The 13,353-nt window shown below is 39.4% G+C and overlaps 1 protein-coding gene across 3 annotated transcripts in view; it reads right to left on the bottom strand.

Moving 5' to 3' along the window:
• The window catches only part of LOC125447789 (SPARC-related modular calcium-binding protein 1-like), a 102,359-nt gene that overhangs the window by 27,494 nt on the left and 61,512 nt on the right, over window positions 1–13,353 (bottom strand). For 2 of the 3 annotated variants that reach the window (XM_048522509.2, XM_048522508.2), the window contains exons 7-12: window positions 12,931–13,008; window positions 10,916–10,984; window positions 9,066–9,258; window positions 6,675–6,757; window positions 5,388–5,484; window positions 3,476–3,723 (exon numbers count right to left, since the gene is read on the bottom strand). In XM_048522509.2, the coding sequence (XP_048378466.1) occupies window positions 3,476–3,723; window positions 5,388–5,484; window positions 6,675–6,757; window positions 9,066–9,258; window positions 10,916–10,984; window positions 12,931–13,008 (768 nt within the window). Of the gene's footprint in view, window positions 1–2,835; window positions 3,724–5,387; window positions 5,485–6,674; window positions 6,758–9,065; window positions 9,259–10,915; window positions 10,985–12,930; window positions 13,009–13,353 lie in introns of those variants that run through there. The other variant, XM_048522510.2, reaches the window with a different exon arrangement.

Below are 13,353 nucleotides of genomic sequence, written 5' to 3'. Positions count from 1 at the left end.
GAAAATCTTTTCAACACACTTATAACAGGTGGTAACAAACAACCTGTTTAACTATGCTATAACCAGATCTTCCGCTGATATCAAGTCCTAGAGCGAGAATCTTAAACCTTGAATGCCCTGCTCAGAGACTTGCTATGCCACAATATCTCCTATGTATGCCTACTTCTTTTTCTAAGATCTAGCTGACTAAGACATGATGGACAAAGTAACATTTTTCTTTTACCTAGACTCCTAGAAAAATGAAAATTAACTTGATTTGCATTTTGTAAATCCAAAACAAGGAAGCACTGAGCAGGGCTGCAAAATAAAATATGTTGTTTAGTCTTCACGCTGCAGAACCCTGAAACCCATTCTTGTCCCAAACCCTTCTTTCTTGCAGTGAAAACCAACATTCAAGGTGACCACTTTATTGAAACCTACTGCCAAGCCCCTGATCAGTACCTAATCCTTTGTAAAGCAACCCAGAATATTTTGTGAAGTTAAAAACCTTCCATGATTCAAATGGCTATTTACATTATAGAGCTAACTATGGTGTTCTTTAAAAAGGAACACAGGTGATGTTTTTAAAAAGTGTAAATCTTTGATGTACATGAATCCTTTTTTAAATTATGCTGCCAGATTTTACCTTCTACTCCTAAAGAAGCGTAACTAATTTTATGCGTATTTAATCACTCGTCATATCTTTACTCACTTCAAACACACTAGATTTAGTTAAGTCGTGTGGCACACTGATTTATGAGCTTGCTGACATCTGTTACCATATGTGCAAAATGTTTAACCACAAAAATATGTGAACAAACAGGAACTCAGGTTAGCACAAAACTAAGGTTAGGCTGTTGGCCTCACACCCTTGTGTTATACCCCACTTTGCAGTCAATTTTTGTTGAGTGAATACCCTGTGGGGAGAGAGTGATGAGAGCTGTCAACACAGACCAGTTCCTCGGTACACAGTTTCCATTTGTGCCCTGTTTACCCAGAGGAAATTAACTGTGCTGAAACTACAATCATCACGTGTTCCAAAAGTCTGCAAACCAGTTCCTCAACTGCTACCTCTGCTCTTCTCTTTCCTTTTCCTTACAATTCTTCTTTAACAGCTTTTGGACTGAGAGACTTCCTAATAACAGTCACAGATATTCAAGATAACTGATTAAATGTGGTATATTGGTGTGCTTGGTTAGTTGCTACAAAAATAAACTTCCATTTTTTCTCTTTTCTTGGACAGTAAGTGAAAACATTGGAGAGGGATAGAGACAAAACTATCCTAGCATTGTGAAAGTGAAATTCCACTTTTGAAAGTGTAGGCTATAAGAGAGGATTTTACCAACTCATCTGGTTGGTAGGCTAACTCTACTTCCATATCTAGCTCTACCTCTACTTCCCTTATACTGTCACTCTCCAAGGGAAGGAAAATGCCAGGAATTATCAACATGATCAAAACAAGTTATACCATAGGAGAGATTCAAGATGATTATTATTTAAAACAATGCCAGCCTTTTCTACTTTATGGCAATGTGTCCTATTTGAAATCAGTTTGTACAATCCGAATAATCATTTGGTAGTACAAGACATGAGTATTGCAGAAAAATTACACTTTTGTTGAAGCTTCTAATTTTGCACTAAACAGGACAATTCACAAGGATATCATTGTAAGGGGAAACCAGCACTTTTCCTGTAGAAGAAGAGAGTGCAGATTGGTTACTAAGTGTATTGTGATTGGTAGAAGTTTTACAATGAAGAATGCATCAGTTAATTATGACTGGCAGTTAACTGCTAAGTCTTATTTAAAATTTAAACCAGACACAGGCTGACACTGATTGCAAAATGAACTAGCAAATAGCTAGTTTGTTGAGTTGAGCAGGTACAATGTGTGTACAAGTTCCTTCTGTGTGTAAAAACAAACCCCTTTATATATAGCTGACAAGTAGCCTCTGGCACACATAGGTGCCTCACACTGCAAACCAAATGAAAATCCTAAATTAGTTGTCAGTATAATTGTTTGTCCATTTAGGATTATCCAGTAAACGTTGTCAAATTACAGAATCACATCTAATGTTTGATACTATGTTGGGAATTTTCCAAGAGCTGCCTCTTTGAGGTCAAATCCAAATCAGCTTCTTACTGGGTATCAAACAGTAATCTTTATGGATGTGGGACTGTGTGTGAGGGGGAGGAGTTTGTGTTTTCTGTAGGCAAGTGCATAAGAGTGTAGGGGAGTACATATATCTTTGTTCCAGAAATATCTTCAGGTATCTGTTTTGTACAGGTTAAAATAAAACAAACAGTGATAGCTCCAGAGTACCATAGGGCTGCACTCTCTTTAGCAAGAGAGAGATGACTGGTGGTGGATTTAACCTGAGCATCACCATGCGTCAAGCGAGGCTAAGAAGGTGGATCTTCATGGTGATCTCAACCATTACAGGAATTTAACTTGCACTGTTTATATAGCTCAGCATTGCAGACTAGGCATCCAACCAAGTGAGCTAACCAACCCCCTTTATCCAGGTATGTTGTGTATGAATCTGAAGTTCCAAAACCACAGCTACTTGCAGTAGATTAGATAGGTAGGAGTGAAGAGAATAAACTGTCACAGAAATGGACCAGATTCTTCTGTAGTTCTTTCTAAACGATGCTTCAACATAATTTTTGTTCTATACTGAGAAGTCACAGGGCAAAACACAAAAGTTTGTAAACTGCTCTCTGCTGATGTTAAGCAATGCTTTCCAGTGAAAAGGTGTGAGCAAATAAACTCTAAACTCTGAAACAATATAAAACATGGCCAATATACAAATGTTGCCAAAGTGAAGAGCCCTTTGCTTCAATCATGCAATATGGAGGTTAACAGCAGACAGCTAAGAAGATTTATTAATAAAATAGATCCATAACTATCAACAAAATGAAGCAATAGGTCGAAAACAGACCTTCATTGTGATGACCTTGATATTCATTACACTGTCTCTGTCGTACTTCCAGAATATAGTGACAGCCAATACACTCATTGTAAAAGCATTTTGAGATGACCATAGGCACTTAGTTATGACAATGATATTGACCCAGTCAGGCATTGTTCCAGACTATTTACAATATATATTCTTAATGCAATTGATAAACTTGGTAACCGATGAACAAAAACAGAAATTGCTGGAGATATTCAGCACATTGGCAAGCATATGTAGAGAGAAAGCAGAGTTAATGTTAGAAATGAGTTCCGAAGACGGGTCACTGAACTCAAAACATTAACTCGGCCTTCTCTCCACAAATATTGCCAGACCTGCTGAGTTTTTTCAGAAATTTCTGTTTTAGCTTTGGTGACAGGTGAGTTTCGGAAGGTGGTTGCAATTGTCAAATTAATATGTAGACTTCTGGGTTACTAATTCAGTCACATAACCTCTATACTGTACTTACTCCCCATATCTCTGCACTAACATCTTCACTTTGATAAACATGAAGACAAAAAGTCATTAAAACATAGGCCTACTTCTGCTTTTGATGAACCCCAAGCATCCCTTCAGCTCGTGCAATGAAATGGACTTGCTGCTGTTAAGGTCACAGTATTCTATAAACTTTCTTGTGCACTTCTTCGGCTTGGCATTCTTCCTCAGGTAAACTTTAAAGGGTCTCAGCTCTTTCTCAGAGATCTCATTGTTGAAGTCCTTGTCCAGTCTCCCAAAATACCAGCGAATAGCACGATCCTCCAACAGGAAACTAGTAGATCCTTCAGAAACTCTGCAGAGAAGTGGAAAACATTTGGGCATTGACTGTCACTTATACAATTATATGCAAAGCAGCATGTCCTAGCTCCAATTCTTGCCAAATGAGAAAGGTTCTAATCCTAATCAAGGCATCTAGATTGTTCAGCGTCATAATCCTAGAACTCCTTGCTCTATGTTATTATGGGAATATCCTCACCAGACAGACTGTTGTGGTTAATATGAAAGACCCATCATCACCTTCTCAAGAGTAATTAGGGATGGGCAATAAACGCTGGCTTGTCACTGATGCTCATCTCTTTACAATTAATTAAATAAAAGCACATTCCTAATCAGGCTTGAATATTGGTCCCATATCTGGGCATCCATTGTGATATCTCTGAATTTCTTTCCTCTGGTTTTCATATTTGTCCATCTTTCTCATTTCTCAACTTTAAAGTAATAATGTAGAAAGTGTGAGGAAGAAATAACAATGTGAATTGGACTTCACTGTAGAATAAGGCCTTTTGTGACAAAATAAATCAGCTAAAGTACAGATCACATATAATAACAATTAATTTTAACAATTACATTATAATTTAGGAGCAACTACATACTATTCTTTCAGACAAGGTGACCCTTATTTGTCCTATCTAATGAAACTTGTAAAGATACAACACACTAAAGTTTGGAAGTTTTAATCTGGTCTTGCTGAAAGCTGTGTAAATCATTAAGACAACACACTTGCTATTCACTGAAAGAGTCCTCATACACAGTTAGCACCTATAGAGTACTGGATTAAGTGATTCTGTTTTATTATCTCATTGACTTGATCTAATAGACAATTACCCAGATATGTTCAGTTTCTCCAATTCCTTTGATATTTATTAAAGCTAAAGCAGGAATTAACAATGTCCCTGATGTTTCCAGACAAGACTAGTATGGAATATGATAGTATCTTATGCAAAAAAAACTTGCAATGAAATTACACTGGCAGAACAAGAACAGTTGAAAGGAACTTTTCAAATACATAAAGAGCAACCAGAGAAAGTGCAGAAATATCTCAATGGCACAGTCAACTGTCTGGAACATCTCATCAGAGCTTACCAAAGTTTGAGATGTCAGAACCAAGGAATGAAGCATTTTCCCACCTTTTGGCTGAAATTTTCAGAGTGGAATGTCTAGTCATTAGTCCATTGGACATGGGAAATGATATCAACTACTGTCAGTTTCAAGCACTCCAAGATCAAATGTTTTGAAAGAAAGCCCTGCAGTTTTCCAACAATACACTTCAAACGTAATCCATTTGCAACTCTATGAGTTTGATATTTCCACTTCCTACACCGTTTAATCAAATGCCATGTGTGATTGAGGCTATCAATTGACCAAGAATTCGTCCTGAATTAGGGAGATGTTTTGTATTATAAAACCACGCTTATAGGATGTAGATTAGACTGTCTGAATTATTTTCACACAGAACCCAATTATTAGAGAGAAAAGCTTATTCCAATTGTCAAAGCAAGATTCAGTTGCAGGCCCTTGAATTTACTAGATCATGTGACATAGTAGTTTACATTCCAGTAATATCTATTCAACATCAGTAACAAGAAAGGTGTGAAACTTTGGTAGCTGTGCAGGGTACCAGCACATAATGAAAGCCTCATGCTTCCTCCTTTAAGCCTTAAATTAGTTGAAGTATACCTTCTCCATGTTGAATGGTAACCAGATTGGTCCATGTCCATAATGAGGGACTTCAGCAATCCTGCCACAAATTCAGTCTTCTTCCCACCAGGACAACCTGCAACATTATAAAGATCAGCAATTCATAACAATATGCTTTACAACTGTCTTCCCTCCATTCCAGCTAGGCAAACACAACAGACAATACAAATAAAATGAGATCCCATAAACAGCAAATGATGTGACCAGTTAAGTCATCTAATTTTAATGCGGTTGATGGAGAGACAAATTTTTGCCAAGATACCAGGAAAAAAACTCAGTATTCTTTACTGTAATGGGCCAGACCAAACCCCCTCAAACCATTCAGAAGATAATCTAGACCCTAATTTTTGAAAGATAAATGTAAGGTGTTGCATTCCGGATGTAAATTGATTAGTCAAACTACCAGATTTAAAGCAACACACGCTTTATTCATCCATCATAGTTAAAAATAACAAAAGAAAGAAAGAATTGGAGTAACTTAACTCTATTGGAAAACATAACAGAACAAAAGATACACTAAATATTACTAATTAACTGTTCCAATATAGTAATATCCCATAAAAACATCCTTGGCAAAAGGCAAATTCAGAAAACAGCTTGTATCACATGCAGTTCTCTAATCCAGGGAGGAATGAGTGAATATATTAGCTTTATTGTCACATGCAAGAAAGAATGTCAAAAGACAATTCTGAGAGAGAACTTCAGTTTTCAGCTGTAGCACAGAGAGATGTGAGAGCTTGACCGCACCCATTCAGGCTGCTTCTATTGTTCCAACCTTTTAAAAAAAAGGCCTCACAAGCTGTTTACTCTCTTATAGACTGCTCTGTGTCTCTTGTTCAATCTCTCTTTTGAAAGAAAAGGGACAAAATAACCTCACAAGGCCATAGCAACATCACATTACAAATGTAGCAGGAGTTCTTTTACATCAACCTAAATTGGGAATCCAGTTTAACACCATAATTGAAACTCAACACCACCCTTCCTGGAATATCAAACTAGATTAAGAGCACAAATCCTTGTAGTAGAGCTTGATCAAACAATCTGATGACTCTGAGGCAAAAGTATAACCATTGAGCCAAATTGGCACATAGAAAGAAATGTCAAAGTTAATGTGGTCATATTACAGACATCTTCATAGGTTAGGCTTACCAATGGCTTGTGCCTCATTGTTTTCATCACGACATTTTTGTAAAAACATCATGCAGGCCATCATCTATGATTGCTTTCTTCTTTTGTCATAGTCATACTAATTTCCAAGTTACTTACCTTGGAGTTTCCTGTCTCTGAAAAGGGGGGCCATCTCAGAGATCTTCGATCTTCCAGCACTGCCACAATCAGGTGTCTGGTTACTGCAGAGAATGGGAGAGTAAGTTGAATTCTCTGGCTTGAATATTCATTTCAAAAGCTTTAGATTTCAAGGTTCCTGCTAGATTCTGCTGCTCATATTTCAACGTAATTCATTCTTATTTGGAGCCGTTCGATTCATTCTCTTCCTGATTCTTAAGACTCAATTAAAGCTGTGAATCTATGCACTTTTAAGCAATGGATCAAGCATCTAGTAAAGGTATGGTGCCCTGCTGTTGCAAAACAAAGGGATGAAGGTAAAAAGGCAGCTCATCAGCACCTTCTGAAAAGTAATTAGAGATGTTCAATAAATATTGGCCTTGCCACTGACAGCCATGTCCCATAAATGAATAAAACAAATTGTACTCCTCTTATAAGACAACAAGGTGTGGAGCTGGATGAACACAGCAGGCCAAACAGCATCTCTGGAGCAGGAAAGCTGACGTTTCGGGCCTAGACCCTTCATCAGAAATGGGGGAGGGGGAAGGGGGTTCTGAAATAAATAGGGAGAGGGAGGAGGCGGAACGAAGATGGAGAGAGGAGAAGATAGGTGGAGAGGAGACAGATAGGTCAAAGAGGCGGGGTTAGAGCCGGTAAAGGTAAGCGTAGGTGGGAAGGGAGGGAGGAGATAGGTCAATCCAGGGAGGATGGACAGGTCAAGTGGGCGGGATGAGGTTAGTAGGTAGGAAATGGAGGTGCGGCTTGGGGTGGGAGGAGGGGATAGGTGGGAGGAAGGACAGGTTAGGGAGGCGGGGATGAGCTGAGCTGGTTTGAGATGTGGTAGGGAAGGGGAGATTTTGAGGCTTGTGAAATCCACATTGATACCATTGGGCTACAGGGTTCCTAAGTGGAATATGAGCTGCTGTTCCTGCAACCTTCAGGTAGCATCGTTGTGGCACTGCAGGAGGCCCACGATGGACACCTGTTGTCTGAGGAATGGGAGGGGGAGTTGAAATGGTTCGCGACTGGGAGGTGCAGTTGTTTATTGCGAACCGAGCATAGATGTTCTGCAAAGTGGTCCCCAAGCCTCCGCTTCGTTTCCCTGATGTAGAGGAGGCCACAACGGGTACAGCGGATGCAATACCCCACATTAGCAGATCTGCTTGATGTGGAAAGTCTTCTTGGGGCCTGGGATAGGGGTGAGGGAGGAGGTTTGGGGGCAGGTGTAGCACTTGCTACAGCTGCAGGGAAAAGTGCCAGGTGTGGTGGGGTTGGAGGGGAGTGTGGAGCGGAGAAGGGAGTCACGGAGAGAGTGGTCCCTCCGGAAAGCAGACAAGGGTGGGGAGGGAAAAATGTCTTTGGTGGTGGGGTCGGATTGCAGATGGTGGAAATGTCGGAGGATGATGCTTTGGATCCGGAGGTTGGTGGGGTGGTACGTGAGGACAAGAGGGATCCTTTTTTGGTTGTTTTTGCGAGGGCGGGGTGTGAGGGATGAGTTGTGGGAATTCTTTGGTGGTGGGGTCGGATTGCAGATAGCAGAAGTGTCAGAGGATGATGCATTGGATCCGGAGGTTGGTGGGGTGGTACTTCAGGGCAAGGGGGATTCTTTTATGGATTTATGGATTTCAATACTTACAAAAATTTATTCTCAGATTTTTAGTTTTGCATTTTTGTAGCAGGAATGGTAAGCAGTACAACATGCCATAAAATGTTCTTTGTAAAGAATGTTCCTTTCTGCCCCTTTCATGATGATTTTGAACATGGAGAGAATAACTGCAGACTAGTTATACTTGTCAAACTAAGTATGTGACCTTTAGAGGAACAACTTATATAATGTTGCTCATGCTGTAGTTAAACATCAAGTTGCTTCACAAGAATGCAATGATAAAATCTGACACTGAGCCACATAATGAGACAATTAGGATATGATACCAATAAAGTACGTCTTGGGGAGATTTTTAAAAGGAGCAAACTGTAGACTCACTAGGTATTGCACCTGAGGCCTGCAATGGAAGTAGGTGCACCATTTCACTTGGATCAGAGCTTGAATTTCAAATAATATAATTCATTCTCCTGGAATTAGAATTATAAAATAGAGACAATTTATGGATTTCAATACTTACAAAAATTTATTCTCAGATTTTTAGTTTTGCAACTTTTCACCTCAAGTCAAATAGAGTCCTGATTTAAAAGAGGGAATAAGCTTCTTCAAAGATTTGATCTTTGACCAACCACAAGGAAGAACAGGTTAGGTGTACAACTTGATCTCTTCCTTTCACGTTGTAGTCGTAATCCTTGACACATTACCAGTCTCAGTATGATCACTGCCCTTTGAAGTTCATCCTAGCCCTGTTTATCTATTGAGGTGCTCACCGTGCAGTCGTGCCTTGGATTGGATGTCCTGAGTCAACTCGAACACACCAACAGTATCCAGTAGCTTGATGGCACTGCACCTGTTTGTACAGTCCATTTGAGCTGCACTGTGGAACAAAGGCTCCCTCGTACTGATGCTGTTTTGCTTCTTCAATGGCTGATCGACGCTCCTGGTCACATGACACGGGCTGGTCTAATGATGAAAGAAAACTTACACAATTGAAACCACCCTGGTTTTATTGTGTTCTCTATTTCTCTTCACCTTTCTCACCCCATCCCATTTCTCATGCAGAGGTATTCTTATCCTCCAGGAACTCATCCAAGCATCAGTGGACCATAAGCATTTAGGTATCAACAGGCAAATTTAGTAAGTACCTTGTCATAGACTGTATTTTCAGAATGCTTCCAAGAGAAATAAAACTAAAGAATATTTGAGCAGATGCATTGACTGATTCTGTTTCAGTTCTTGTTTCATGACACAATCAGATGATGAGGGAAGGGAAAAAAGGAAGCATGTGCTATTAGATCTTGGGACGCAGTAATTAGAAGTAAATTAATCAAACTTTCAACAATGACCCCTTACATTTATATAGCATACTTATTTAAAGATTCCAAGGTGTTTCACAGAGCGTTGTACAACAAAGTACAATGCTGAGCCATATAAGGAGATGATAGTTAGAGGTGCAAAAGCTTGGTCATAAGCAAAGGTTTTAAGGCCCATCTTAAAGGAGGAAAGTGAATTAGGGAGATGGAGATGTTTGGGAAGGGCATTTCAGATCTTGGAGAGTAGGCAGCTGAAGGCATGTCTGCCAATGGTGAAACAATTAAATTTGGTGACACATGATAAACAAAATTGAAGGAGCATAGATAAAAACATAAAAAATAGGAGAAAGAGTAGGCTACTTGGCTATCCAAGCCTGCTGTGCCATTCAACGTGATCATGGTTGATCATCCAACTTTGTACTCTATTCCTGCTTTCCCCAATATCCTTTGATCCCTTTAGCCCTAAGAAGTATAACTGACTCCTTCCTGAAAACATTGAATGCTTTGGTCTCAACTATTTTCTTTGGCAGAGATTTCCACAGGTTCATCGCTACCTGAGTGAAGACATTTCTCTTCATCTCAGTCTTAAATGGCCTAACCCTAAACCTGCATTCTTAAACTGTGACTCCTGGTTCTGGACTCCCTGATCAATGAGAACATCCTTCTTGCATTTACATTGTCTGGTCCTATTAGAATTTTAAAGGTTTTTATAAGATCTCCCTCATTTTCTAAACTCCAGTGAATACAGTTCCAACTGATCCAGTCTCTTTTCATACGTGCGTCCTATCATTTCAGGAATCAAAGAGTTGTTAGGTTGGTGGAGATTAAAGATAGGAAGAGATGAGAGCTTTCATCAGATCCCTTCACCTAAATGGAGAGATTTGAAACAAGCTTAAGAATTTTAAAATCAACCTCTCAGTGTCTTTAATACCTCCCAGCCAGCTACAGGAAAGTAGAAACAGAAGTGTAAAAACTGATGAAATTACCATTCTTTTCGGTATATTACGCTTGAAATGCTAGCTGTTTGCATAACTCTAATAACTTGTATGTGAATTGCTTTGAGAAATTTATGAGTGTTGATGGACACAAAAGCCATAAGTGCAAGCTTTCTTTTAAATGCTATTTATTATGACATGCCTCAGTTGTCTCCTCTGATTCCTGTTAAATTCAAATGTTCCCTACCTCCCTCCCTCCCTCCAACCCCTTTATTTGAGAGGTACCTTGGCTTGTATTACTTGTTTTAAATGGTTGGATATACACCACTCTGTCATCAGAAGGAAGAGTTGGCAATTATTGGCCTCACATACCTAGTTTGGCACTGCGGTTTGATTTGGCATCTCTAGTGAATAGAAACCATAGGGCTGGATATGTCAGTTCTGAAGGAAAAAAAAATGAAACAGGATAAAACATCTATATCGCCTATTATTGTCCAATATTTTAATCAAGTTCTACACACCCAGAACAATCCCAGGTTCAATCCCCAGTCTTTGCTTAACAAATTCCATCTGGGGATGGAACAATTGGCTTTAGTACACCTCGTTCAAGGACAGGAAAAGAAGCAAGAGGAAGTAGATTACCATTCCTCATTGTTCTCCAATGGTCAATGACTAACAAAAACTTCAATGGATTAAATTCAGATGAAAAGTAAATTCCTTATGTCAATGCTTATGCAGGAAGAATTGCTAATGGAGGTGGCATGGGCATATCCATACAGCGGCACTCCATCATCAGACAACAACTTCAAGAGAGTAGAAAACTGGAGGGGGAAGATATGATGTTTCTATGCTTTAATTTTCATTTCACCTTTGTATTAATTTCCTTTTCCAGCATTCATCTCTCAGAGATATGCATGATGTGTGTTTTTCCCCATGAACTCGGTATGGTAACTTTCTGATTTGCATCCAACAAAGAGCCTCACTTACTGAGAGCCTTTGTTGGAAATTCAGATGCTCAAGATTTTCAGACCAAATCCTGGAACAGGTTAATTAAAACACGGACATCATGAGAGTCGATGATATGTTTACAGGCAGTGGCAACCGCTCATTTAAGTTATTGCACAGTTGACTTTTGATCTAACAAGGTTCTAATTTATTTTCAGTGTAAGTATTTAGCAGGTTCCATCTGTGATCCACTGTTTCTTCATGTTCCCATTTTCCTTTCCATTGTTGCCCCTTTGGCTCCAATGACTATTCCATTAGCAGTGAATGAGTGAGTGTTATGAAGGCAAATAAAAGGGTCATAAGATGAATGTCAATGCACATGTATCCCTGCATGTGTGGTAATGTGGCAGAAACATTCAAGTTATGCGTCCATGTGTAACAAAGTAAAGCATCGAAAGGCTGAGGTGCTGGTAGTTTGCTGATGCTAACTTGTGTGGATGAAGAGTCACAAAGGATGGTAGCCATGAAGCACACAGGGACATCTGAAGAAGCAGTTCTGCAAGGGCCAGGACAAATGTTCAGCCAAGTATCTGCTCTAATTTTCAAGTCAAGAATTTGTGCTGTCTAGTTTCTGAGCCGAGGAGAAGAGAATTGGAAGTGGCACATCAAAACTGTGAATTGGGGCTTTAATGAGATGCAAATGCGTGGAAGTAGCGATAGTAGCAGCTCTATTATGAGATTCTGAAGTCATGATTTGTGGCTTGCAAAAAATCAGGAGTTTTTCCTCAACATCAAGATTCATGCTTGTTTCATTGTCATCCCCCACCCCCAATGTCACACCATTACTCACACAATACAAGAGAGGGGAAAATTCCTCCCAGGTTTCCACAGTAGGTAATAATACTATCTTTGCAATGGCATCTCCTATGCCTACCAGAGAGACATGTTTATCTTCAAATCTACTTTGCCACATCTATTTCATCTGAAGCTAAGAGTTACTAGCCCAAACATGGGTACTGCAGTTATGCAATTGGACTAAGTAATTCAGATTTCTGCACTACTAATCCAGGTAAAATGCAAATTCAGATCCCACCATAAAATAATTGAGTCCACTCAAAATGGAAATACATAACTGGAAACAGTGAAAAAAAAGGTACATGGCATTTTTGTTACCAAAACCAAAATGGTTCCTGACTCATCTTTAGGAAAGGAAATCAATTGTTCTGACCTGTTCCTGATTTATCCGATCTATACCAATGGTGATTAACATTTCACTGGGCTCATATGTTGCTAAACAAGACATTCAGTAGCATTAAAGTGTTTGTGAGCAACAAAAAAATGGTCAGCACCTTGCCAGTGACACTCACATCTTGAAAATGACACATCTCTATTTGAATGCCTACTTTCATTCTGGGTGAGTAGAGAAATCACAGAAACCTCACCTGGATTTTTGGACATTAGCAATGCATCTTTATGTCTGTCCTCAACAGGCCTCTGCTTGCGATGATCCAATGCTTCACCTGCAAGAGGAGAAGCTAATCAAAAGAAGGGTTTTTTTTAAATTAGCTCATTGACACCTCTGGATTGATTGTGGTTGGGTGCACGTCAACTCAGTTACACGAGTTACAAAAATCTTGTCTCATAACCTAACTAACCTCTCAGTTAATTTGTGGGCTAAAACCCAATGATGAAACCTATATTATGCACATAAGGCACAATTCATCTGCAGTTGTATTGGAAGGATGGGAGAAGATCCTGGAGTTGCTTGACATGACTGACTCAGCTTCCTGGAGTTCACTTTTTCATTCCTTCAGTTGCTTTTTTGTGGAGTGTGTTAGAAACACCATCCAGCTGCAAAAAGCTAG

Source organism: Stegostoma tigrinum, chromosome 39, assembly GCF_030684315.1.
Source record: "Stegostoma tigrinum isolate sSteTig4 chromosome 39, sSteTig4.hap1, whole genome shotgun sequence".
Classification (NCBI taxonomy): domain Eukaryota; kingdom Metazoa; phylum Chordata; class Chondrichthyes; order Orectolobiformes; family Stegostomatidae; genus Stegostoma; species Stegostoma tigrinum.
Note: the sequence above shows the minus strand (reverse complement) of the source record. Positions and strands in the feature narration are given on the sequence as shown.